The sequence below is a fragment of the Opisthorchis viverrini genome, assembly GCF_000715545.1.
Source record: "Opisthorchis viverrini unplaced genomic scaffold opera_v5_144, whole genome shotgun sequence".
Taxonomy (NCBI): domain Eukaryota; kingdom Metazoa; phylum Platyhelminthes; class Trematoda; order Opisthorchiida; family Opisthorchiidae; genus Opisthorchis; species Opisthorchis viverrini.
In genome coordinates this window covers 609,721-636,887 of record NW_008751800.1, presented here as the reverse complement: position 1 = coordinate 636,887, position 27,167 = coordinate 609,721, and the positions used below count along the sequence as shown (strand labels likewise).

Sequence of the window (27,167 nt, the reverse complement as noted above, 5' to 3'; positions counted from 1 at the left end):
CAATGGATCGCTGAGGTGCGCAAACCGTCACACCACGGTAAGGTCCAGTCTCTTCGTGACGGGTCCAATTACGCAGTTCTAACTTTTGCATTCAAAAATTTGTATGCAAACTTTGAACTTGTGATGGCTCACATTCAGTACCTCGCTCCAGTGTGTATTTGTCAGTGGTGTGACTCTTTTGATATGTTATACTTTTGACCGTCTGTTTCACCTTTGTAATTGCTCTACTGCGCCCTGTTCGTATTTCTCACATCAGTTGCGATGTACTAGTCAGAGGGTCGCTCACGGAAAACAGGCTTTGTTCGCCACACTTCACCTTCTAAGCTGAGCGTCAATAAGATTAGAAATCTTGAACACCATTGTCATTCAAGGAAACTACTTGATTTCCTCGTACTATTTTATAGATCACTATTCTTATAGACCACTTATTCAGCTCGCAGAAGATACGCGTGTTTTTATACAGCTGTGTTAAAACCGCTTCTTATCCGTCCTTCAGTCCCTTTGTTAGACATCTTGAGACTGACCTACATGTCTCTGTTTTTTATCCTGGACCAGAACCATCCCCTCCCGAAACTGCAGAATCAGACTCCCATCGGAATTTTTCCATCAAACTGGAGGAGTCCGATCAGATGCTCTCGACCAATGGTACCGCAGAGTCCGGTCAGCATTACAGCGACCGAACGCTGCGTAAAAGCGTTCGACAGACAGGTTGCGTCAGAGCGTTGCGTAGTCAAACAAATGGATGTGACCCTTCACTGGAACAGTTGAACTGTTCACCTCACAACTCGGTAGGTTATACTACAGCCGCTGTTTCTAACAGTCATCGTGCCTCGATTGCTTTTAGTTTGCATTTGCTCGTTAGTCATTCACCACTTCACTTACGCTACAGATTTGGTTCCTAACGTAAACACCCCCATGTGATGTTGGTTTAGAAACTCTCAATCCGTACGCCTTGTTTTCTTCGTCCGAAAAATACTGTATCACTACAAGGAGATAATTGCTCTTTCTCCGTCAATGCAGCACGTTACTTCACCAAAACACACACGAGAACCTTTAGTCAACGGTGTATGCTTCACTGAAGATGAGGACGAGATGGACGCAGTGATTGCGCACGAATTCGACCACTGCACTGGCAATCGAACCGGTTTGGACGTTACTAGTTCCAAACGTGGCCGCACAGAAACTGCATCCTCACCAGGACTCAATTGCGTTCAACTGCCGATTGATGTTGAATCGGGTATTCATCCAACCAATCCATCATTCAAATCTACAAACTCTACAATGCAATCAAATGGTGATGTGTTCACCTCTGATCACCTGGCAAATGGGACAGGCGAAGAGGCTGATGTAGTCCGCATACCGACTTCAGTGAATTCTCTATCGGATGTAAACGTGAGTTTCCATGATTTGTTACTATTTCCATATTAAATCTCAGCACATTGCTAAGCGATAATCTATTGTTCGACTGACCCACATAGGCAGGCTATCAGCTATGGTATGCATACTCCTCACACCAGCTTCAATAATAAAATAGGGCGCTTAGACTACCTGAAGCCACCAAGAATTCCTCATTGTGGTTGGTTTGCTCTTGTATCTGATAGCTCAGTACTTTCTTCCTTTTTCATCATGACCTTCCCAAAATCAAGAGGATTCGGATGTATTGGGAGGTAGGACCAACCCGACACATGAAGTCACATAGTCTTCTTAGAGGGGGTTCCAACTGTGAAGGGTCTTCAGAGGACTGAGTGAAAATCACTAGTCATGCTGAGTTTGACTAGTTAGTAGGCGAGGAGCCCCTCACCTTGTTCCTTGTTCTTTGGTTCACCGCACAATCACTGTTCAAACACGACTCTTGAGCTTTTGATACACATGATTTGAGTAGACGTTTTGTAGAATCTACTGTAAAAGTCATCCTCTGTAAAAATTGATGTGGTCCTAATATGTGCAACAGGCGATTTTTCCAATGCAACCTTGATAGATGTGCTGTACTGTCGGCTGCCTTGAGTACACTGATAATTTACAACACAAAATGAGCCCGTTGGTTTGGGTTTTAGCGAGATGATGGATTTGTGCGAAGATCTTGTGGCTACATTTAGTCCAGTGGAAGGGGAGTTTCATTGCGTCAGGCTTTGACCGCGAAGCAACGCGGGTTCAAAGCCAATCCAAAGGGCGTACCTTGTGGTAGCTCACGCCCCTCATGGGTCTTTCCATCGCAGCTCCATCTGAATCACAAACAATCACCAAAATTTTACCGTACTACGGCATTGGCACGGGATAGCCCAGAAAGTATAGCTATGAGTTAGGCTGACCTTCCTCTTCCAATGAACTGCACTGAATGTCCGTAGGAGCGAATGAACTATTTACAACCATGAATTTTATGTTTGACAAAGCGTCTCCCTATACGGTTCATGCTATGCATTATGTTGTTGTTATAGTCAAAGGTGTGTGCACTGTTTGATTTGATTAGCATATCAGCAACTCGGATGATGCTGTAGCTTTAAGACACATTCTGTTTGCAGTCGTTTGACTCTCGCAAAACGTGTCCCTTTTTCTGACAGGCAGTTAATTATTGTGCGTCGTTCACCAATCTGGTGTTAGTTTATCAGTTTGTTAGCCATCGGATTCTGTTGTCCCATGATGTACGGTTTAGTATCCTTCGAGCGTCGAGCTTTTTTCCACCCTGATGGATGTCTACAAGCCGTGTTCGTCTGCTCTCTCCCTAAAATTATTGTGCAGGGACTTTCTTTGGAATATAGCAGGTTTCAACTTACGATGCAGTTTTTATCTATGGGACAAGTTATCTCTCGATTCTCAAGGTGATTTCTCCTGATTAGCTGCCATACATAGGTCTTGCAGGTTCCACAGTTTGTGTAACTCTGACGAACAATCACGTCTGGCTGCAAAATCGCCCGGGTTCACTCAGGTTGAAGAGAAGATGGAAATAACTTCCTTCCGAACTACGAAGATAAACTGTTCGCCGCCGGTCTGGCATCACCAGTAGTGTTTTGTGTGTAACCCACACGAACACCACATATCTGTTCTTTTTACTTCAATGCTACTTCTATATCCTTTCTTGAGAATTCGGAGGCACACATCCAAGTTTTTCCGTTTTCCTTATTTACTCTACTAAGTTGAAATATCCTCCGTCTCTCTGAGTGTGACAGATAGCAGTAATGAAATTGGCCACGTGCTCAATTTGTGAGCATTGTGTAAGTCGCTTCTCGTCACTCTTTGGGACGAGCCCATGTTTCTGTGGCTACATTGTAATAATTGAAATCCTAATAGACGAGAATCTTCTTGTAGCCCTGGAAAAAGTTAATAACATATGCTTTCCACTCAGGAATATTTCAGTCCCAGGTTGGTTTACTATCAATGGCTTCTCTATGGACCTAATTCCCTGATTTGAACTTGTTAACCAATGTTTCTGCCTCATCACTTACTATCAGAATCCAGATGGAGGCCAAACAGTAGCCAACGAACACAGCAATGCCTCGAAGCCTTTTGCTGAGGACCCCGGTCGTGTAGTTTGCGCGGCGTCCGACAAACCAAACGAACGTAAGGCGGACAATGCCTTTCATTTCCTCCTTCGCGAATTCGGTGCTACTCAGGATAGTACTCACAAGATTGCCTTGCCAGTCACGCAGCAACCAGCGTTTGTCAGTTCATCCTCATCAGCTGTTCCAGTGGAGTCAGTATCAGACGAAGTAGCTTTGGCTATTCAGCAACGCCAACAGGAACTGCGTCTCGTATGTGCAGAAAATCATGGAGTGCTACGTCGTTTGGTGCAAGCGGCTCGCCGGGATATGCAACGCCAAGAAATCCAGCGACGATTGGCAATCGCAGATGCCGATGTCAGTACTTATTCGTTGTCCCATGATTTGGTAGATAGTTCAAAAATATCCGCTTCACTTATCGAGTCTAATGTTGTCAAACCCGAAAAAATCTAGTGGCTTGGTTAATTTTCTGTGATACAATTAAACTACAGGGCTTATTTCTGCCTTATGGCCTCCGAAGAGGTCCCTCATCTTAGGATGGAACGATTCCTCTATTAATTTCTCAGACCTCCTGTCTGTACAGCTTGTTATGTTTGACTGATTACGTGGGCGTTTGTACAATTGCTGACCACTGTCCGTAGATCCCTAGTCAATCTTGTCTGTCAGCGGTCAAAGCCCGTAAGTTGGTCAGAATTTACCTACTGACTGATAGGGCTGTATGTGATGGCGATTTAAAGCAGCGAATGAAAATATTACCTTGAGTATGCTGACAAACTGGCTCCAGTGGAGCGAAGTCATCAATACTCTCATACGAGACTATGACTTCATGCGAGATTGGGCTCGTTGGACCGTAACGTTTCTCCACCCGGATCGCCATTGTCTTTAAACTAATTAAGATCACCGGACTATCCAATGTCACCTAACTTTTTGTGGATTGGGACCATCTAATAGGCGAGGAACGAAATGGAGTAAGGTTGGCCCATGCTATCCAAATACTTATACTGCCTTATTGTCCGATTGTGTTCAATTACCTAACGTGCCCGAGTCATAAGGGTTCTGAATGTGATTCGTTGGCAAACACTTAACTTATAAAAATTATTTCTATTGGTTGTATGTCTGAATCTGATGTTTACTGACTTCCCTTTAACAAGGAAGAGCTTTTCTTTACCCTTAAAAGCTATTCCCTTATTCGTTTGTCTTCTGGCGGAAAAGAAGTGCCATTTTTGTAGATGGGGTGTTCTTCATTTCAAGGGGCGATTGTTGTTCGTCGTTTGTACCGAGAATACGCTCGCTGTCCGGTTCAGAGTGGTGCAGAAGGAACCTAGATATCTCAAGAAATTTGGACTACTCTGCATTGGTTGCGCAGTGGGATCCACTCTCAAAAACTAAAATATGCCCCCATAGATGCGGGTGGTTGTGACTGCATGGTCTCATTGATACATGTTAGCCTTACGGCTAGGATTTCAGAACGATACACATCCTTCCGTGTCAGTCAAGATTATCCCTACTGAATTATAAGGAGCGGCCGAATCCTGTCGACCAGATGCCTCCTCTTTTGATGGCATTTCAATGGTTTAATGAGGTTGGTTTACTCTATTGGTATAGTGAATTCTCCAAAACTCACAAAGTTTGTATAATTACCCGTATTCTACTTTTATCCCTTATTTTTATTGACCCCTATTCCTAGGTGATCGAGGCATACAACAAACTGGAGAGCTATCGTCCCCATAGGAAGCCACCTCTGAAACGTGATCGTGATTCCGCCTACAAAGCACTGAAAGAACGCCGCAAAATTTTGAAGGAGCTTGAGGCATTCGATACAAAATCACCTTGAACTTTTTCTTCCGGCTATTGTTAACACTGCGCACTGTACTATCCTGTCCTGTCTTTCGAATACGGTCGGCTCTGTTTCGCCGGGCAGCTCTCTCCCGTGTATATACTCCCATCGTTTTATCCTTAGACCTAAACTGTGTGGATTACGTACTTTGACGCGTGTTGTCGCTGTTTCACCCAATCGTTCCCCGTCCATTTCCCAATGTTTGATCAGTTTACCCAAACTTTATGCAAAATCCCTTGATGTATCTTCGAAGCCCAAACACCATCAGCACTCGACAAAATGTTCGGAGCTTTTGTCCGTGTCCACTTCTTCCTTATTCTCCTGGAATACTTGTATGAAGGTTCCTTCTCCCGCTTGACTATGAAACGGGTGCCAACTCTGGCGGGGTTCTCCCGATTATCTTCAAAATACCTTCTTTCTGGTATCCATTCAGGAAGTTCAGCTTTCCGCTTCGCCGCCAGAGTTCTCTTCGGTAATTCTATCCAATAGTCAAATGTACCTGTCTTGTTCCAACCATCTGCGTTGTGTTTTTTTGTGAACATACTCGGTTAAATACAGCTGTTCAGCACAAAACTGAGGTCCTCATTAGCCTGCTTCCCTCTGGCTGCCTCCCTCGAAAATGTACCTCACATTGTAATGGGACCTAAGTCGGTCTGTTCTAGCTAACTAAAACGTACCTAGTCACTCCCAGATCCCTAGGAAACCACATCTAGAGATTTGTGTGCCTGGGAGGCATTGAAACCCTATTCTAGTCGGATAGTCGTGTGCATAGTTCCTAAACAGAGTGCGACGATGAAGTGTGTTCATTTTGCAAATTTGTAAAATAATCGGCGCACTGTTTGCATCACCTTGGCTATGTACCTCATGGAGGCTTTGATGTTGCCAGATCAGCCTGTAGTGAAACGATCGGTTCACACATTCTGCGCAGCTCTTCCGGGTTCAAAATGAGTCCAAATGAGTGTTTATCCCCAATGGGTTGCGAACGCATTTTTAGAAAGGTTCGTTTCGGATCTTGTCCGGCGCCAATGATCAAAACGGCGGCCCGAACGATACATAACTCCTGTGAGCTCTTGCCATCTGATGTGACACTCGAGTCATGTAACATTTACGCGTATTGTGAATGCAACGCGATTAGGCTCGCATGCAAGTTTACATCATTTATTGCTTAGCACCCACGTATCTAAAAGGAGACACGAAGCCCCATGTACTGCAATATGGCCTAAGTGTGAACAGGGGCACCTGAAAAAAACAAGGATCGATGTGCACAGGATGCTGCCGGTAGCCTGTAGCTCGCGCCTTAACACCTAAGTTCCTTGACTATTGATTTATAGGTTTAGCTACTGCTACACTAAATTCGAAACAAAAGTCGACAGTATTTGACGTGTTTTTGCGGTTTAACTATTATGTTGGACCTGGTCTGGCACGAGGGTTTGCAGCTAACGGCATTTCGACCAAAGTTTTGGGGAACCAGTGGATAACATATGCCAATGAAAATGACGCACATGAGGGCTGTTGATGCAATGTTGGAATGATGACTGGTTTTTGAACGCGTTGCTGATCTACGTATTTCGTACAGACTACCGGTGTAACGGTAGATATTACTGATGAGACATGCGAGTAGTACGTCGTTTTCTCGTAAATCCGCCTCGGGTCTATTGAAAAGTGAAACTTATTACGGAATTTGTGGAGTTGCTTTGTAGCATTCGTTTGCATTTGGGCAATGGTCAATGAGTATCCATGAAAGTTCAGGAAGACCCGTTCGAGTAGAAGACGGATGCTCAATTTTTATAGACAAGAAGCGTATGGTTGGTGTTTCCCAATAAATAACTCCGCAGCGAAGGTTTTCTTCCTTTCACTGGTATATTCCGCCAGAGCCTCCGAATATTGTCTATAAAAGTTGGGATCCTGAATTTTCGAAACAACCATAGCATAAGATGCAATTCACTTGCTGTTTACTATGACACAAGAGATCGGTTCGATACGTTTTTCACGTAAATCACTACTAGTATTCGCATTCATAAGGAGTCGCCAAATAACCAAGTTCACTTCTAGCGTTTTTCTCCAACTGTTGCAGTTCAACATATTTTGACGGTGCTCATGCTTTTGTTTCGAGTTACTCATGGCCCGGTTATTTTTCTTCGTATAAGGCGACATGTCAACACATGTCCAGCTTGTGCGTTTTACTTCTTGTCAAGTATCCTGGCGAGGTGCAATGTGGCTGTGTTGCATTGCGTAAGGGGTTGAAGAATACGTTACTTAGCTGGTATGTAAGGATGTTATACAAATAAAAATTTAGAGAGTGTGAAGACAATGTGACCGGCCGTCTGAAGTTAACCAGACTACCCAAATAAGATGTCTTTGCTCTTGCAGACTATTGTGGTTGTTTTCAATTCTAGTACGTGTCATTTGAAAAACCCAATCGGTGATAGTATCTGCACTTCATTGGGGCCATTTGTAAATTTCATGGTTCCCATTTAGGCCTGGGAAACATTTTAGTAACTAAACCTTCGGGTTGTACGACAGCTATGTGTCGGAACGTTGTTACGGGTTAAACGAGCGCTGATTGGGTTATACTACCGCAGGTATGGAGAAAAAATTAAACAAGGTTTTGTCAGCGGGAAACTCTTCAGACGAAGGCTTTTTAGTGGTGATTCTGAATGTAAGTTTAACCGGCAATAGGACAGAAAGCTAGCGTACTTTTTCACCAAAAGATGCAACTTGTCCGTTCGATATTGGTGTGCATATGGAAGTGGGCCGGTTGCCTTCAAGGAGATTATCTGTTACACTGAAGGTCTTCTGTTGTCAGACCAGGAAAGTTTTCCTTTTGAATTAGGGATGCTGATTCTTATCTACACGTGCTTGCATCGCGAAGAGGTGACCTTACAATGGTGTGGTGGTTTGTGTCTCGGTGAGCCATTGAGTTTTACAAGGTGTGTCCGCGCGACACAGGCTCCCTTACCGAGTTGGTCAGTGGTTAGTAATCTGACCAACACCCTGGTCCTCCAGGTTGGGCATTACAACATGTGTGGCGGCTTGATCTATAAACATGGTAATGCACTTGCATTTCCCGCCAAATTGCAGTCAGGCCTTTGTGCCAAAGGTTCCGATCCGAGACCTTAATAATTATTCTTTCTAGATGTGGGCGCGCTTGCATTATACCAGCCCACGAACAGCCGTGATACTTACAGCAAACAATAATTTTTTGTGAAATCGGCCATCGCGAGATGTCATTAGCTTACATTTTCACATTTTCGGCTGCTACTCTTGATCGTTTTCCAGGTCCACGTAAAACGCGCACATATTCCTTAGCTAATGAGAGCCTCATTGACCTAGAATCCAAGCAAACCTATCAGAACCGGCTCCAACGCCTACCAGGTTGTCTGATGTGGGTATTAAAGGTCATTTGGAACAGACATACAGAGCTTCTCCAGCTAGTCCCATCCAAATATTAGATCTATGGTAGGACCTTGGCTTCTATGGGGACTCGGAGACAGCTTCCTCCTGGCCTTAACTAGGACTCAACACGACGCATCGTCCGAGTGTCCGTGCTGAAGTGGGAAGCGTGATGCACTCAAAAGGTCGAAAAAATTAGAGGTGTGAAAAATGCTGGAGAACTCCACAGGCTGTCCTCTGAAGCTTTCTACCAGCGGAATTGTCAGGGACCTAAATGGCTCCCTTATTTCCAGCTCAGCACTGCAAACAACAATTCAGTTGGCCACCTGCTACCTCAAATCCAGAATCCTGGCCTTCATCCTCAGAATTCCCGAGTGTATATCTCTACTCAAGCGTCACCGTTCTGCTTGTCCGGACAACCTTCCACTTGCTCACGCAGTATCTCTCTAGCTTGTTTGGATCTATCTAAAAAACGAACTGTCCTATATAACTGCGGTGAGTCGATGCTGGTATCCATTCTCAGAAAGGGTACTCGCAGTGAATGTAGCAACAAAAAAGTGTTGGATTGACTCCCGTTTTAACAAGGCTTCTGGCGTCACTGATTAATCGTCGTCTTACGGTGGTACGCGGATCCTTGACTCGTATGCATCAAGTGGGATTTCAACCGGCTAGAGGCTGCGTCAACCTTAACTGCACACTCCGTCAGATGTTAGAGCAGCGCCATATGTACAGACGACCCACAATCTCTGTGTTCGTTCATTGTGCGTTCGACTTTGCCAACTGGTCAACGGGTTATGCCTCAGAAGTTTGTGTACATAATCCGGTCTCTGTATTCACATATTTCTGAATGTGAGATTGTATAGTGAGCTCTCTGATAGCCTCCCTACCAAAAGTGGTGTCCGGCAAGGATGTCCATTCTCGTTCAACTTCATTGATGGAATAAAGAGAACGCTGGAAGGTCTTCAAACCCCCGGTGTTCAACCGTTGCTGGTGAGAACCTCGTACGCACGCGATATCGCCCTTATCTTTGAAGATGAACGCGAAGTACGTCCTGTTTGCTGGACTGACTACCGTGGTATCATCTTTTGGTATGTATCCTGCACTTTCAACGTGCAAAGTCATGCTTAAGAACGTCCAGTCTCTGAATATACCCCCTACAACTCAAGGAGAAGCATTGGAGGATATGAAGAGTTTTACATATCTCGGCAGTTGTATTAGCTCTGACGGAAGTGTGTCTGATGAAGTCGGCGCACGAATCTCAAAATTCAGAATAATATTTGCTGATTTACGTCACTTTTGGCTTAAAAAAGGGATATTACTGGGCCTCAAGAGTCGCGTCTACCAAGTACAGCAAGGGCTCATTGTTGTTTGGTTGGGAGACCTGGCCACTATTGACATATGACGTGAGCTTTTTTCAGGTTTCAGACCACCGATGCGGAAGTCGAATGGCGTCAACGAATTCATGACAAGGTAACTAGAAAACTGATATCTGGTCGTGCAGTAATTACTCCAATCACGAAAATATCCAACACCATCGAATACGGTGACTTGGCCTTGCGCTACGCATGCCGAAACACCGTCTACTGAAACGAGCATGGTTCTCCGTGCCTCCTTCAAAATGACGCAAACCCCTAAGTGGACAACATATGGCTTGGCAGAAGGGCGTGAAAGAGATTGTAGTTTCATCAACTCCAACAGAAGTGTATCCAATGAAGTTGATGCGCGGACCTCGAATACCCGAATCGCATTTGCAACTTCGTATCACTTGCAGACTCACTCAGTTTTAAGATTTGCGTGCACCAGGCTACAGCTGTATGATTGCGGAACACGGCCTCCACAGATGATTCGCCTTCAGGTTTTTGGCAGCCAGCACCTCAAGCATTCCCGATGGCGTGAGCAAATTCGTAAAGGGGTAGTTCAAACATGAATTTTGGCTGCGCAACACGTAGTCCAGTACAACCAACTGCGTTGGCTGCTACGCATGTCGAATAATCGCCCACCAAGAAAAGTATTGTTCTCGGCGCCTCCTGTGCGAACTGTGAGGTGGGCATCGTGTGGCTAAGCCAAAAAGTGTGAAACAGATCACGAGTATTTGGAGTTGTGTGCTCCTCATAGCACTTGCGGCAGGCTGGCACCAGGTCCCTTCCCCATCCGAGTTTTCCTTTTCACAACAACGGAGCATCATGCTGTCTCTGTTGACGATAAAAGCGATGTTGGGATCTAACTTCGGTTTCCGGCTAACATGCTTCTCGGATGGCGCTCATACCTAGGCGTGTTTTGGGGTTTCGCTAAGCGTTCGCATATCCTTGATTTGGCATACGAATATGCGGACTGCCTCTCAGTTGTTTCAGTGGTTCATGTGGCGGTGTATTCGGTCTTCCGCTGCGTTTAACTAACAACGACATTCAAACTGTCATTCCATTTCAGTATTCAATTTGGGGTCGGTCCGTTTTGCGGTTGTTCAAAGGCATATCAGTGAAGTGTTTCCAACCGCACAATCCACTCTATCGAGTTTCAGTTGCGTTGCCGACTATCGATTATCGGCACAACCGCTGGGGTTCCGAATCAGGGCAGCATTCTGGAACTCCATACGGATTTCACCTCACTGCTCTTGGTTTATTGACGGGGCTAATCGCCAGCAGATCATTTGACGAAGAAGAACCTCACTCTGTTGGTCAGCGAAATGGCTTTCCAAAAATCGTTCAGTGCGCCGAAGCTCCAAGAGTTGTTCTGCATAAAGAACGACAAGCTGCCATTCGCTCCTTAGAGGTTGTTGCTGATGTGGCTCAGGAAGCGCAACCAGCCGTAGTCTCAATTACGAGTATGGAGTAAGTAATAGAGCTGTTTCAATCTTGCAGCTTAAAAATATGGCTCTTACATTAATTCCAACGAAATAAGTTATAATAATCATATTCTTGAGGGCACCCTGATGAGAAACTGTAATGACCGAATGGTGTGAACACCGTCTCCATTTGTCTTCAGCAAAGTACTTTTAATGCCAATTACCAAAAGGGTTTAACACTGACAAGACGAGAAACGTCATACCCAAACCAGAATGTCACGTTTGGTAACTTTGTGCAGTTTCTCTCCGGTTTCTCTCCGGAACTGTATTTTTGTCTACCTAGACGTAAAAAACGATCATATGTTCAATAGCTGAGTATACGAAGAGTCACCATAGTACATTACACATGGACGAAAGATCTAGATACAAACATAGAGATAACTGCCCAGTTGTAACATCTTTTCGACGCCTATCTGCCATGCCACTCGAAGGAAGCAGGTATAAAAACGTCTTGTCGAAAGCTTCATCTCAACAAGTCGCATACGACTGGTGTATACTGGTGACGATAGATAATTCATTAATCAGCCGTGATCTCTGCTGCCTTACTGCCTGCTGACTGCGCAAGATCGGTGTTCACGTACTTTGTCAATTTCCAACAGCCACTTATTTCAGGTGCTCCTAGTTTATGGCAGATCAACATGGAAACACAAGAACGACAAATAGTACTCTAGCTGGCAGCAGTAAACCGATTTGATTAATCGTCTGCGAATCGACTGCTTTTGTTGACTGATCACTCAGCAGGCTGCGCAAGCCGGTTCGTCAATGTGAAATGTGTTAGAAGCGTTCTGCACAACATTTATTAGACAATCACGATAAAGATCCTCGCCTTCATCATCGCCGTCAGGAAGTAACCTTGGACTCTTTTTGTGCCGCTTTGAACCCATACAGCAAAGGCTTCTTGGCACGTCACACCCAATCCACCGGATCCGGGTTTATCATCGATGACGCTGGACATGTGATTACAAATGCCCATGTGGTCGGATATCGAACCAACGTGTTTGTTCATCTCTCTGACGGACGATCATTTCCAGGTCGTGTACTTGCTGTTGATATGTCGTCAGATCTAGCGCTGATCCGCGTAAGTTCCCCTACCGTTTTTCAATGACTTTTATATGTCACAGTAGCACAAACACGAAGAAAGGGAACAGAGGAGAAACCGCACTGTATCCACCTGAGACATCAGAAGAATAGTACTTCTGTATCTTGAAGGGTGAACTATAGTAACTTACTACTAGGGGGAATCATCACAGAGCACGGAGGATTTGGATACGGATGAGAGTGACCCCTTTTGTCTCCAGGATCATTGGCGTCGCACCTGTCAGGAACTCCGGCGTAAACTCTGTACATGACATCTTTTCAGAAGGGTCTCCCATTCATGGATGCTAGTTTACTTGGTTAGTCCTACTGTGTCTTGTTGAGAAGGACTGTTGTGTTCTCACCGTGTTGCCCTCTGATGAGATGAGAAGTTGTGCTTCTGTTTACCCTCAGTTACCTTTTTAAATGAATAGATCCCAGTTGGTGGATGCTATATCCATGTAACTTTCCGGGGTCAACATCCACATCCATTTTGAGCCCATAGCGGAGTGACCGAACCGCACTTACTAGTACTCTAGGAGGGCTGTAAATCAAACGATGTATTGACAGGTATTGGAACAAGGTTTAATTGATAATTTTGAACCATGTGTACAACCGTAAATCAATTTAGATCTCGTTCGAACGTTCTACTTATCTTTTCGAGCATAGCAACTTTTATGTGGCTTGTGATGGATTTTTGGGCGAATAGTTTAACTGGGAAAAGGGAATTGCTAAGGTCGCCGGTACAAAAATGATTACTGAAACATTACATTGTTCTTGAGCTTCAGTGATTTATCACAGTTAAGCACTATTATGTTTTAATGGTGTGCCGCTGGCGATGATAATAATGATTCAGTGCTTCTGTGTTTTCAGGTCCGGAAAACTAATGTTACTTAACGGAGTATCCAAAATTCGCCCTGTTGATCTCTGGTCTATGTACTAAAGACTAAATAAGTTCATATTATGCCCATCTTTACCCGATGGAAGGAGGAGCCCGAGCTAACGGAGAAGTCGTATCCTCTGGCGATTCATGGGAAGTTTTTTGTTGTGACTTGTTAACGGTCGTGCAACCCTGTATCGGTCCCTTGGCTTCCTGCTCCGCCCACTATGGTATATCAAAAGGCACGGTAACTCTACACAGCCCTTTATGGAGACATGGAAGTTATTACAACTGTATTTGTAGGGTAGTCGCAGTGTTCCACAGGGTCGTGCCGGAATCTCCGTGAGGGGGCGAGAAGTGTCGAGTCGAAGATGCCGGGCCTGCATTCTGACCAATCAGGGCATGCCTTCGTTTGGTCCATGCTCTGCACGTGACACATCCGTCCAAATGATGTGATGTTCGTTTATTAGGGACGGCTGGCCTCCGGACAGTTTTGTAGCCTCGATTTTGGATGTAGTTCTGCGTGACTAATTTTGATTCAAAGAGTTTTCAGAGTTTTCAGCAACCTTGTGAGTAGTTTCCTTTATGATAATTTTGATTCAGTTTTATCCTGGATCACCCGAATTGCATATTTTTCGAACACCATTATCCGTATATGTCATCCAGCAGTTTACGCGTTCTCGCCTAATTTTAATTGCAGCTTGATGTGAAAGAAAAGATTGCAAAGGCATTACCACAATTAGCTCTGGCGCCTGACCTAAAATTGGTTCGACCTGGACACTTTGTTCTGGCCCTCGGGAGCCCTCTTATGTTGGCCAATAGTGTCACTGTCGGTGTGGTTTCCGCTCTGGATCGGGATTTGGGTCACTCCGAAGGACTCAAGTACATTCAAACAGATGCCATCATAACTGTGAGTTCTAACGTACATTGCAGATCCTGGTTATCTGCTTCAAAGGAAGACGCTTTTCGTTCTATTTCTACCGTTGTTAGATGCACACGCGTTCCGAACTGTAGTCCTGCATAGTAGAGAGTTATTGTATCCTGGCTTTCGAAAACTGTCAAACTGCCAATCTTAGGTCAAAGAACATGAAGCGTGGCAGACTGGCCATCTAGTGAACCATTCTGCCCTTGTCTTCAGTACCCAGGACAACAATACTAAAATCAATAGAGATTCGGTCCTGTAAGTGAAGACTTTCTGCTCCGAAAAGCCGAGAAGCACTTTACAGCCGTTTCATCCTTGATGGGAATCGGGAAGTGCGATTCTCACAAAAATCCGTGAAGGTTCGAATCCGCAACATTTTAGACGGTAGTTTGAACGCTTAACTGTTCGGCCACAAGCGACCGATGAGCAGTGTGATTGACTCTCAATTGGACGGGATATAGCACCACTCAGCTTCACTTAAGAAATTCACGTCACGTTGTCATACGTGTTGAATAGCTCCTCGAGTGACGACTTTTCAGGTGTTTCAGAATGTGTGGGCTACTTACTTACTTATATAGATACACAACATATACTGTCCGAATGAAAGAAAACTGGTCTGCTTCTCCAGTTTGGGATGTTCTTGCACGCTGGTTTCTCTGGAATCCAAATGGTCTTCTGGGTGGGAATACTGGATGGCATCCAGTTTTTCTTGTTTTTTAGTATTATGAAAGCTTCCACACAACTGACTACCAGTCTCATCCTTCTTGGGGCTCTCATATAGGCGTAGTCCTCGAGTTTCCACCATTCCTGTGTAGTGTAGTTTTACACTCATTTGCAAAGCAACTTATCCAATTTTAGAGTATTCCTGCGGAATGTAATCGAGTAATATGAGCTTTGTATCGTTTTGACTGTTGTGGTATTTGGGGAATAAAACGATTTTGGTCAGCGGAGATTTTATTGCTCAACGTTTCCATCACCTCTGACAACCTTCATCAGCTGATCAAAATCGCACAGACAAGAAAACACGTGCCGATTCGTGACAGAATCGATTAAAACAACCAACATTCTGTTTGCTACTCTGATTAGACGTGTTCAGACGTGTGGTTTGTTCGTAGGTTGAGGGAGTTATGCGTGCCTGTTCATCTTTTTTTCCTGTTGGTCGGTCCTGTTCAGATAGTTTCTGGCCGTCAGATCAGCTGTGAACGAATGACTGCTAACTCTGTACAGGGATGTCCTATGCTAGGCTGCTATGGGATATTTTGGCTTGATCAGGGAGCACCGTATGGCTCACTGTCAGCGCATGAATTTCGATTGTAGAGTCTTTTGCAAGTTTGTGGGGCTGAGCGGTACTGCAGAGTGGAAAATGTGTCTTTTTGTTCGGTGTTTCATACGCGTCGTTGTCCAGTGGCTCCGCATATATTGGCAATATAAACGTCTTTGAAAAACGCTGCGTTTTCCTCTATCTAATTTATCACCACTTTCCACATTCAAATGTTTTTCTGAGTTTGTTGGAAATATGTCCAATTATGCATTAACGCATCCATGTTTTTCATTGTTATGGGCATGAACTTGGCGTGCGTGTTTCTGCTGGGACCTTAGCATATATGTAGTTGGTTACTACATTTGTCTTGTACCGGGGGCCTTTTGGTCTCGTCAAACCATGAAACATGACACAAGAAGTCCGTCACATCCCTCAGCAAACCATTTTAACCCAAGTTTCTTCATGTTCCGTACTTTTGTTATCTCATTTCACTTGTTCCTCTAGAGTTATTTCCTAGCTAAATCCTAGACCCATACAGTGAAATGCAATCTGCACCGGCACGCGTTATTGACCGTTCTTCGATTTTCCGTGCAAACTTTCGAGTTGCTGCTGAAGTCAGCTGATAGTTATTGAGTGCACTAGCTGTCTACTGTGTGAACTGAGTTGATGGCTACGCGTGTTTCCGTGAGTGAGTACTCACAAAAAAACCTCCGGAGCACGAGATCTTGGAAACGCAATAGAGAAGCACTAAAACTTTATCATGAAGAACGTGAAACTTACCGATCAATCTACTTGCAGTTTTCCAATACTTACACTGTAGAAGCTGTCAGGACTGAACATCTCTCATCGCATTTCAAGGACAATCGATATAAATTTGGTTCGTACGGCGTACATAGACGCTGATCTGAGTCTAACTGAGTCTGAGTCTAACATGTATATGTGGAAATGACGGTTGTGGTTCCGTAGGACAAACACCGTAATTTTCTGGATGGATTTCCATTCGTCAGTAGAACATCGGAAAATACACCCACTTGTGGGCACCATCACTGACCCCCCGCTACGCTCCACCCCGCTCCTTACCAACACTTCAATGTTGTCGCCCGCTGACCGAACAAACCAACGACTGTCTACGCTACCTGACTTGCCAGCGATTTCCTCAGTAGCTAATCATCCGCAATATTCATTCCACACTTCGTTTCACCATAGAGATGCATTACCACCTGCTCTGTCTCACATGCATGAGCAAAACCTAGATTTTTGTGTCCAAAGTGACAACAAGTGCACAAAATTTTCTCCATTCACATCTAATAACAAGTTGTCTCTTATTAGCAGACCATCAAATGGCGCTATGATAAATGTCGAGTGTGACATTTTCAGCTTCTGCAGCGTTCCAGTGCGATTAGAGCGTGATGTTCCTACTGTTACGGTAATCTGTTTAAATAATGGGTTTGTAAGTGGTTCCCATAGAGAAGCTTTAAAAAGTTGTGAATTTATGTTTTTTTGTGGTAACGTTTGCCGAAAAACCTGTCCATCAGTCGCAGAAACTTAGGAGGCCACATGTTTTTGTTTACAATCCACTAACATCGAAACCCAACAACATTTCTGGTTGGCTCCCCTGACAGGTCCATATGTGTATTTTAGAGGCTCATCAACCTTGAGAACGAAGTAAGGTTGACTAATTCTTCGCTTTGTCTCTGCCACATACATGGTTAACTGCTGCTAGATTCGACAAGTTGATTAATGTTTTAGGACAAATGTGATAACCATAAATTTATCTAGAACTGAGAGAATGGTCGGTGTTTTTCCTGCCTATGGCTGTTTTACAACTTGCCTTCTGGTTACGGGTACCGCGTTCACTTTGCAGATCAAAACTGACATCTCTAAACCCAGTGGGTTTGTGCAGTTCCATGGCATGTGTCATTCGTGTTACTCAGTTACTTTGTCCAATTGCGCGATCTCATAGCTGTTGTGTTTCAACCACTCCAAGGATTTCACAGAGTACTTACTTTTTTTTCTGCATGAAATTCAGTGAGGTTTTGGTTCCACATTGAAAAAATGTGGGCATGTGAAATTCCAAATTCAACAAAATAATTCAACTGTATAGTCGTGCGTTTCATTCAAGCTGTGTTCAGAGCACATTGTCACAGAACACCATGTGCGTGCTAACTTTTCATGCACGTCTTGTTGGGCGAGAGCGAACCGATCGTATGAGGGCATTCAGCTTGATTCTGTTCTCACAGTTCATGGTGCATGGTCCTTCTTTAGTAGATGGAGATTCGTGTAATTTAGCGAAAGTAGGATAGGTCGTTATCTAGGTAGTTATCTATCTCAAATTCCTTTGCGAACTGAATGTCTTCAAAGCTGTGCTTTGTATTGAATAAGCTGAGAGGGCTCACAGGGTACGAACCAGAATGATCACCCTCGTAGGCCGATCAATTAAGATATGGGCTAAAAAACCAAGCAGAACGGTAGCCCGTCCAAAAACCGCTCTTAATCAAAGGTTTTCTGCGCTTGAAGTAGTGTGCGTAATCTAATGCACACCCACCGCCGCACCTCGGCTGATGATGACACGTTTGCAACAAAATTGGCAGGTTTCACGATTAACAACGAGGCAGAGCTTTTGTAAAAAGGTGAGTTTGGGGTGGTAGGTAACCGACGTTGCCATCCTGGGAAGTAGCCTCTCTCAAATTACTGGAGTCTTATTTTGCAGAATCTGCGGTCTAAACAAGATTATTAACTCAGCCCATCATTATCTGTCCTGCTCGTCTTTTTCGATCATTTTCCCGGCTGATGCGAATCCGGATTGTCGATTTGGACCACTTCCAGTTCCCGATTTACTTAATTTTCGTTTTAAAGGTTAGGTTTGGACTTACACTCATTTTTGTTACATTACCCACATATTCTGGGTCGATTGGTTCGAATCATTTTCCTTTTTTGGATTTGTGTTATTCAGTCCCCAGAGTATCAAACACTTGTATTTATTGCTCTCAACGGAAATAATTTCTAAATGTGTTTCCCTACCAATGATCAATTATATGAACTGCTCAACTTTGCAGTCCTGGTGATTAACTCGCTCACAACTTCTAACGAACTACTTGCTCAACCTTCATTGATCAGGCTGGTCTGTACGCAGAGTTCCTTTCTATTACTGATTGTTTTCTACTAAATTGTGGATTTCCTACTCTCATCTCCGGTCACAACAGCAGGAGGCCACAAACTACGGATCCCTTCCTCTTCACTCGCCCCACTCCCCGTACTGTTTATTTTTCCACCCTATTGTCTTCGCATGTTCTCACTCCATTGTACCTACACAATTCTCTCCATCCCCTAGTCGACTAGGATAGTATTGATCTATTTTTCCTCACATGTCGCCTGTTGAATTACCCATCACCATTTGCCCAAATATTCATTGAATATTACAATGACATCACTTATTTATTCTTCGTTTCTCTATGTATGGTAGGAATTCTTCTACCGAATGGCGTCTGCCTCCTCGCTACTCTCGGAAGAACCCCATATTGCAGATGTTGGTTCAGTAATCCCTTACCACCTCAAATGCGCCCACTGTGCCTTCTGAAGTCGGGCCAAAGTAGTTGGTAGTGTAACATCCCCTCATCCCACCCCTTTTCGGATGCCCGTGGTGTCCTCAAACTTCTTCCCTAAGAGAAAGCTGAACCAATTGGCTAAGGACTCCAATATTTCCCCATTACTACTTTTACGTTTGAACTGAGACTTCTCTACCTACCTCTCAGTCTTGAATCTGAATCATATCCAAGGGATATCATTAGTCTCAGTATCAACCCGCCTATTACTCCAGTCTCAATTCACATGGCTATGATACGTCAGCTCATCTTTATCCTGTCAGTACTACCATGGAAAACGTTCTTCAGAATGTCATCAGCTTCAGCTCTAACAAACTTGTAATCCTTTCACTTACCTCTGTTGCCCCAGACACCAGTACCAAGTCTTCATACCCAGTTGTCTAACTGATCTCATTGGTGCTTCCTTCCTTCCGGAGCCTCTGCACTTATGGACTTCCTACCAACAACTATCCTGTCGCCTTTTTACACTAACTAACTTTTCAAGACCATAGTTGACACGATTCCGTGGAAGCCACCATGACTGTCGTTTAGTGTACTCGGCTGTCGTGCATTTTGTTTACACGGGATTCTTTGACCATGGGACTGCCTTGCTTATGTAAAACACTGCGCGGTGAATAAATTCGTAGTTTTAAATGAAGGCTAGTGGTGTTGGCCTTGGGAATATGACTTAAACAGTCAGCGTCTCCTTGGCCAATTGTATGTATCCTGATAGAGATCAAATTTGAGTGTCTTTGGTTAACTTAATCATTCTCGGTTGTCGCGCAGCTTGCACAGTATGTGAGCATCGGTATGCATTGCTGGTGTATTGCTCTCGATGCTGATGACTGAACTTGTGTCAACACTCGACTCCCGATGTGCATGGGTGACGAGGCCACCCGTAAATCGGGAAAATAGCTTTGTATGAAAAAAGGGTCCAGACTATTGCAGCATCGACAGAAAGCCAAATGAAATGCGAATAACTCAGCTTCTCCATCATAGTTTGCTTGGGTGCTTATTGAGAGCCATATTTTGTTGCTCGGCTTCCCTTATCTTTGGGTTGCCACATAAGAATTCAATCTGTGGTTATCGGATTTCGCTCATACCTTGCCTCCCAAATTCTAGGTTCAATATAGTTACCCACCCTCCACGGTGCAGAAAGGATCACCTTTAGTCAGTACTTTCGGACGATGTATCAGTTAATTCAGCCAGAATTTCGAGCATTGACTTTCACGTTATTTTTGTAGCAGCTCCGTGATACTGGCTTTGTTGATCTTTGTTCTAAGGCAGCGGTCTTCCTTGTTTTATGATTCTCCACTTCATATTTTCCCTCCCATCGTTTGCTTTGTCTTCAAATTCAGTTCGGAAACTCCGGTGGACCACTGGTCAACCTGATGGGTGAGGTCATTGGCGTCAATTCGATGATTGCGGGTACAGGTGTTGGCTTTGCGATCCCAGTGGATCAAGTTCGTAATTTCGTCCAGATGGCCTTGCAAGCTGCTGCGCGAACGGGCAAATCTGGTCCGATTGGGTCACGCCGAGACGCTGGTGATCCGCATATACTAACTGAGTCTGGAACTACCCCTAGTGGTGCGCCAGCACGTCGGTATCTTGGTCTGGTAATGCGTACGCTAACACCGGAACTGGCCTTCGAATTAGGTTCTCGTGGGGGACCACAGTACATGAATGTGACTGAGGGCGTTCTCATCCACTCCATAATGCGGAATTCTCCTGCTCACAGGTACAGAGATTGTCTGTTCAACACCTCATCGCTTAGTTGCCAAAGCTAACGATTGTTTTTTTTATTACACTCCACCGCTTGAAATTAAGCCTCCCACATACAATTCTTCTATTGCCCTAATTCGATTTACCCTGAAGTGTAGTTCTACTCAACTGTTTCTTTGAATTGAGCCGATGAGTCGTTTTGCGGGTGGCATAAATTTGATGACGTACGAATACTGTGCGTCGTAATTATTTGGCAAAAGAAGCCGTTCCCTCTGATGTACGTCAAAGTTGTTTTCAGTAAATCGTTGTTTAGACTCTTGCTGGAAAGTACCGTCACGACAAGATGCTGGGTGCTCTGCATGCACTACGATGCAGCCAGCTACCTGAAGCACTGGTTCTTGAACAGAGTTGTAGGCTTGCTGTATACCCGACATATTCCGGGTGATACAGAACACACTACAATTAGAAAAAAACTCTCGGAAAAAATAGTTGATCATGGAGCTTGGTAGATCCAGAAAGTGATTACGTGAGCAAAACGAGAATTTCTTGGCATATGCCAGAAAACTTTCAATCGATGCGCGCCACATGCCCAAATAGGTGTCGGCGAATGAAACCATTCGAGGCAAGTAACCGACCCATATCCAGAAAGGAAAGCTGTGCGGAACACTTTGAGCGATATTTTAATGGATTTCCTGTTATTCGGTCGGATACGCCACTCTCAACACAGCCGATGGCAAACCTGGAACTCCCAGTACCCTCAGAATTAGGCGAATGAGTTCCCCCTCTGACCAACTTCGGCCCTAAATGTTTAGTGGGATCCCCAGTTAATACCCGTCTAACTTAACACCCTCTATCTGGGAGAAATGAACTATCCTAACCAAGTAGTGCGAACTGTCACCAGTGACTGTTTCACGAAAGGTTGCTTGTAGTGAGGGGTATAACAACCGTGGTGTTGGCTTGAATTCTGTTGTAATGAAACCCTTCACAAAACTTATTTTGCTTAAAGACGTGTTTCGAGAATTGAAAGCAGGATTTCGTCCGAGAAACGGTTATGTTGGCCACATCTTCACATTCCATGGCATTTCTATGGACGTCCCACTCTTACTATTGCTTGATTTCGAAGGTGCTTTCGACGGATTTATTCTCATCAACACGTTCGTGTTGGACATGCCTTAAAAGTCCGTGAATCCAATAAGTTTTTTATTCAGACTTGCGAGCAAGGGTTTATGTGGAATTCTGTAAAGGGTTATCGACAAGTCTCCAGCAAAGATGCTCGCTCGATTCTTATTGTTGATAATAGTGAGTCAAACTCTGGATGGTCTGCAAAATCACTCGGTTTCACTCTTCCTGTGGGATTACAGAACTAAGCGCCACCGATGCACACAAGTAAAATAGAGTTAAGGCGAAATCTGGGTACGTGCGAAAACTGTTTATGTCATGACCGTCTGGCTTGAGTGGGAGGCGGTCACGTGAGCAGAACATTGAGGCCACTCAGGCCAATCGACCTTAACGAACTACGCTCGGTTTAAGACGTTTTGTAGATATGTCCTATAATGCATCCCTTGCTCTTGCTGCTGCCTGCAGGTACTGAACAATGGTTCAGGTGTAGAACTCTTTCGGTGCATAGCTGCCGTGTAACCCGAAGGAATCACAAAGGTAGACGAGAGCAACTGAAAGGTCAAGGTTTGGTTCGAACCACGGTTTTTACGGACAGTAATTTCAGGCCCTAACCGCTGACCTATCTCGAGCTCTCCGGGGTCAGTTGGCGCTAAGGCTTCAGAGGAAAAGAGTAATTGGATGTTTTAAGGTACTTTTGAATTCAACATCAGTCAATGCAGCTGCACTACGGTTAGAGCCTGTTGATTCATAGTTCAGCGACGCATTAAAAGAGAAAGGGAGAGAAACTCTTGGGGAAATTCGCTTGTTCTACGAAAGCTAGTATTGAGACATTTAACAAATCTTCCCACCGGCAAAATACATGGTATTTTCATACAATAATAAGCTGGGTCGTGACGACTTCAAAGCATTCTGTATCGTTCGAACTGCCAACTTGGCTGTACAAACTGGGTTATATTTTAGAAGCGTGGGGTTTGTCACACTTGTCCACGTTCTTTACGTGTTGCTCCAATACAGGTTTTTTGAGATACTTAGCGACTTACGTCTATGCACGTTAGCACCTTTGTGCGCGGCTTTGCAGGTCAAATTTGTTATTCTGGTACAGCATGACTAAGTTTTGTATCCAGAGCGCGGAGCTGCATCGGAATATCAGACCGATGTGCGATTCAAAATGTTTGGGGAGTCTTGCTTCAGATCATCTATAGAAAGCAGCATGAGACAAGTGTATTGGTATGAGAACAGTTACATGACTTCATATGGTGCGATTTAATCTCAAGTTAGGGTTTTCAGCTAGTCACTGCAAGTAAGGTGTTCGAATGTCGAGTTAAACTGCTGGTTATCTCCGGTACACATTCCTTACTGTCAAGTTTCCAGAGCTGTGTAACGTTTCTTACAAGCTTAGAGCACGAGCCAAGTTCACAAGCTAATAAATGAGTACCTCGAATCTCAGCACTGTTCATTACTTCACTGTCTCGTAACAGCCCACCGCAAACACATAGTAAACCAAGATCTGGCGTTTCTTGCGGCACAAACAGACAAGGCCCCCCAGGTGAAGGGTGGGTTCGTCTCTATCAGGACCCGTCCTGATCTTCATTTAATTGTTAAGTCCAGCTGGCCCGTTAGTTTATGAAGTTCGGGTTCTCTCACGTTCCAGGTAGCTTACACACTGGTTGGCGTGTCAACGAGCAATTCTCCTCCCAAAGGAGAAAAAAATATATTCCTAACCTAAAGCAGAATTTAATTGTTGTAAGTTTCACTTAAAACCGTTATTTGTTTGTTAGTCAGCAATCAGACGTTGTAGACAGCACTATATGATAAGATCTGGATGAGGCTGTCTAGATCCGAAAGGGGAGAGGTCGCTGTACGAAAGCGATTGTGAACTTGCTTATTGTTTTGCCATAACACAAACGCCGGTTATGTTTCAGCCTTGCATTCTGACGTGTTCTTGACAGTTGTCTTCACTTAAATGATTGGAAGGCAGGTTCTTGGAAAGACCCCGGCTGAAACGTGAACGTCGTCTAGAAGCGTCCTTTTGTGGAATGTTAGCAACTTAGGTTCTATCACGGTTATCTTAATGTAAGAATGATTGTATTCATCGCAAGTTCATTACTGTATCGCTATCATTTCTTTCGAAATCAAGAGCTGGACTCATGGCTGGTGACGTCATTATCGCCATCGACGGATTACCTATCACAAACGCCCAACAGGTGTACGCCGCAGCAGAAAATCGTGAAGAGCTGTCGCTCACCATTTTGCGACAAGGTCAGCGGATCGAATTCCCCAACATTAGAACTGAGAAAACTTGATGTAGTTGTTATTACTATCCACTTTTTTAACCCTCACCATAAATAAACATTTGCGTTGACCGACCAATTATTTTGCAGGATGTAGGTGTAGTGAAAATACCGCGAGGGACGGTTTATCTTGAAGATTGTGTTGACAAATTTTTAAACCAGGCAGGATCATAGATGAATGCACGTGTACGATTCAACAAAATCAACGTGGTAAAACATAAGAGGTTGAAGAGATAAGAAGAGAAAAGAAAGGATATCACTATCGCGAAAGGAGGCTGCGACAAATGGGTATTGTTGGGCTGGGGGAGACAAAGTGATCATAAAAGATACGTCTAGAGGCAAACAGCTGAATCAGGATGACGCCTGTGATCAAAAAAGAATACCAGATAATATTATGCCTTGCGCTCTCTTGTACGAGGGCCTACATGGACTTGAAAGTTGCCACGTCAGCGTGAATCAAGAATGCTGAGCTCAACTTTGAATGAAACGTAGGGATAGTAGTCCACTGGGCTCACTCCAACAAGAGCAATCTCCTCCTGTAAGAGTAGAGGAAACCAGAATATGATGAGTTAAGTGCATAAAGAGCATTGTAACGGCCTGCGAAACCTCCGAACCGAGGTGCATTAGTTATGAAGAGTGCCAGGTCATGTCTAGACTAAAACATAACCCAGATGTTTGGCAGTAGAATCAAGTACAAGGTCCCTTCGATCCATTCGGATAGAGCAACAAGAAGACTTGAACCAATGGCTCCGAACATTTCGTTTATTGTCTTCATTAGAGATGGTAGAATGAGCTATACGGAAGTGGTGTACGCTAGTTGGATCGTACAGACCAATCCCGCTTCAGCTGTGTGTGTTCTATATGGATGTACAGTTCCGGGTAAGCATTTTTCAGAATAATCTTGCAGTTGAAGGTTCCGCTGTCGTGACGACAGTTGATGACGCCCGGAGGTGGACGATGAAACCTTCGCTCGGAAGCCATTTCTCGTCCGATGATGCTAGATACCATGTTCCTATACCGGCCAAGCTATGCTCACCATTCTAAGTAAACCATACATCAGAAACTGTCCCACTGTATTCCGAAAGGGCTTACTTAAACTTATCCAACCCCCGGGGGCCTGCCGGTCATATTATTAGGGAAACACGTAACGATCTTTTGCGCTCAGAAACATTCAATTAGAAAAGACTATCAGTCTACCCAGAGGTTGTTCTACCATTCATGCCCTCCTATCACAGAAAGACCTCATGTAATTGCCATCTGTGCAGCTTTTCCGCCCACGACTTTAACCGCTGGACCCATTCAGTCAGTCAAATGATGTACATCTGTCATCTATTAGATGTTTTTATCCCATTGAGTGGGTTCTCGCTTGACGTTGCTTGCCTATCTTATGCGCCGTTTAACTTCGCCCAGTTTCACATCCTTCGGGCACAACATAAGATTCTAGCAGATGTTCAACGTGCGAAATATTATGTGGTCTCTAAGTACTGTGGCATTTGTGATATTCACATCATTGTCTATTAAAGGAGAGATTGAGGCTGCTGAGCGCTTTGACAAATGTCTACCGTAGTTACCTTACGAGAACCGAATAGGGTATTATTTTAGGGGTCATTCCTAGTTTGCGTACTGAAGATAGCTGTAAAGAGGTGGAAACACGTTTAGGTATGGACGTAATACACTACTCGTAAGGTTGCTTAGAATTCTTCGATAGCCCACGACCGGTTTCGCCCTCCTCGGGGCTCATCAGGTAGGCGCACCTATTTTTCGTCAACCTTATATTCTACTTGAAACCACGAAAATAGCGAAATGTACTCATTTGCGAGCAAATTTGGTTTTGCGAGACTCAGCTGGAACCTAGTTGAATCTCTTGTTTACGATGGACTGTTGAACAATGCTCGGCGACCTTATGCGTAGTGTATTACGTGTATACGTTTAGGTATGATTGTTTGAGGTAAATGGACTACTAACTGAAGAGGCTGAACTATCAATATTTCCTCCATCTAGCTACTCTACGGTCAAACGCAGAACAACAATACTGATTTTAGCCTCGACATACGAGCTTAGTTCGTGTGCGGCCTCGTATTGCGAACGACTTCTTTCGTATTCTACAGGTCCCAGGGATCAGTTGGGAACGACAGTAGACAAACCGATTTCCCCAGAGCTTCCATTCTACCGAGATGAAGGGACAAACTGAATAGGTTCGGCTGACGTGTGAAACGTGCAACTGAGTAACGACCTGATAAAAACTGATTACATGCGCTAGTCTTTCGAAAATGGTCCAACCAATGTAACATTCATCCGGTGAGTGAATAAGACTTCGAAGAACTGCATATGCGCCCCTATTGCATGCCCGTTAGGAGCTTGCCAGGTCAGTTAGTCTAGCAAGAAGGCAGCTTCCCAACTGTCCCCGAACTAGCTTCCATTGAGGACAACAGCAGACTGTTATTAGTTCGGTTTTAACCGAAATCCCGGATAGGGAGCATCCTGTGAACACAGCGAAATTTCTTCTACGAGGTTAATAAAAAGGTAGCCTTCACCTTTTTGAATGCCGACTGAGGGAGCCGATCAGAAATAAACACTTCACTGAGGGCTCCAAAGTTCACATTACGACCGATCAGACTCACGCGTTTCTGATCCAGTGCTTCCCCACAGATCCCTAACCAAGATCACACCTACTTTTGTACAAAGTGCTACCAGTCGGAGCCTCCATCTACCATGATTCTGGTTACTACTATATTTTGTGTCAAACTCACA

At 44.3% G+C, this 27,167-nt stretch overlaps 4 protein-coding genes across 4 annotated transcripts in view; 2 read left to right on the top strand and 2 right to left on the bottom strand.

Annotated features, from left to right (window-relative positions):
- The window catches only part of T265_06725 (hypothetical protein), a gene marked incomplete at both ends in the record, with an annotated part of 30,301 nt that extends 24,403 nt beyond the window's left edge, over positions 1–5,898 (top strand). The window contains 4 exons of the mRNA XM_009172062.1: positions 556–788; positions 1,021–1,392; positions 3,447–3,851; positions 5,182–5,898. Of these exons, the coding sequence (XP_009170326.1) occupies positions 556–788; positions 1,021–1,392; positions 3,447–3,851; positions 5,182–5,328 (1,157 nt within the window). The remainder of the gene's footprint in view (positions 1–555; positions 789–1,020; positions 1,393–3,446; positions 3,852–5,181) is intronic.
- Positions 5,899–6,193: 295 nt separating this feature from the next.
- Positions 6,194–6,436, bottom strand: T265_06724 (hypothetical protein; the record flags this gene model as incomplete). Its single annotated transcript, XM_009172061.1, has 1 exon — positions 6,194–6,436. The coding sequence occupies one exon, from the start codon at positions 6,434–6,436 to the stop codon at positions 6,194–6,196; it is 243 nt and encodes an 80-aa protein (XP_009170325.1).
- A 2,994-nt stretch (positions 6,437–9,430) lies between these two features.
- T265_06722 (hypothetical protein) lies at positions 9,431–24,955 on the top strand (the record flags this gene model as incomplete). Its single annotated transcript, XM_009172059.1, has 6 exons — positions 9,431–9,529; positions 11,152–11,552; positions 12,455–12,644; positions 14,221–14,430; positions 20,643–21,022; positions 24,263–24,955. The coding sequence occupies 6 exons, from the start codon at positions 9,431–9,433 to the stop codon at positions 24,426–24,428; spliced, it is 1,446 nt and encodes a 481-aa protein (XP_009170323.1).
- The window catches only part of T265_06723 (hypothetical protein), a gene marked incomplete at both ends in the record, with an annotated part of 11,006 nt that continues 8,099 nt past the window's right edge, over positions 24,261–27,167 (bottom strand). The window contains one exon of the mRNA XM_009172060.1: positions 24,261–24,952. Coding sequence (XP_009170324.1) covers positions 24,863–24,952 — 90 coding nt within the window. The remainder of the gene's footprint in view (positions 24,953–27,167) is intronic.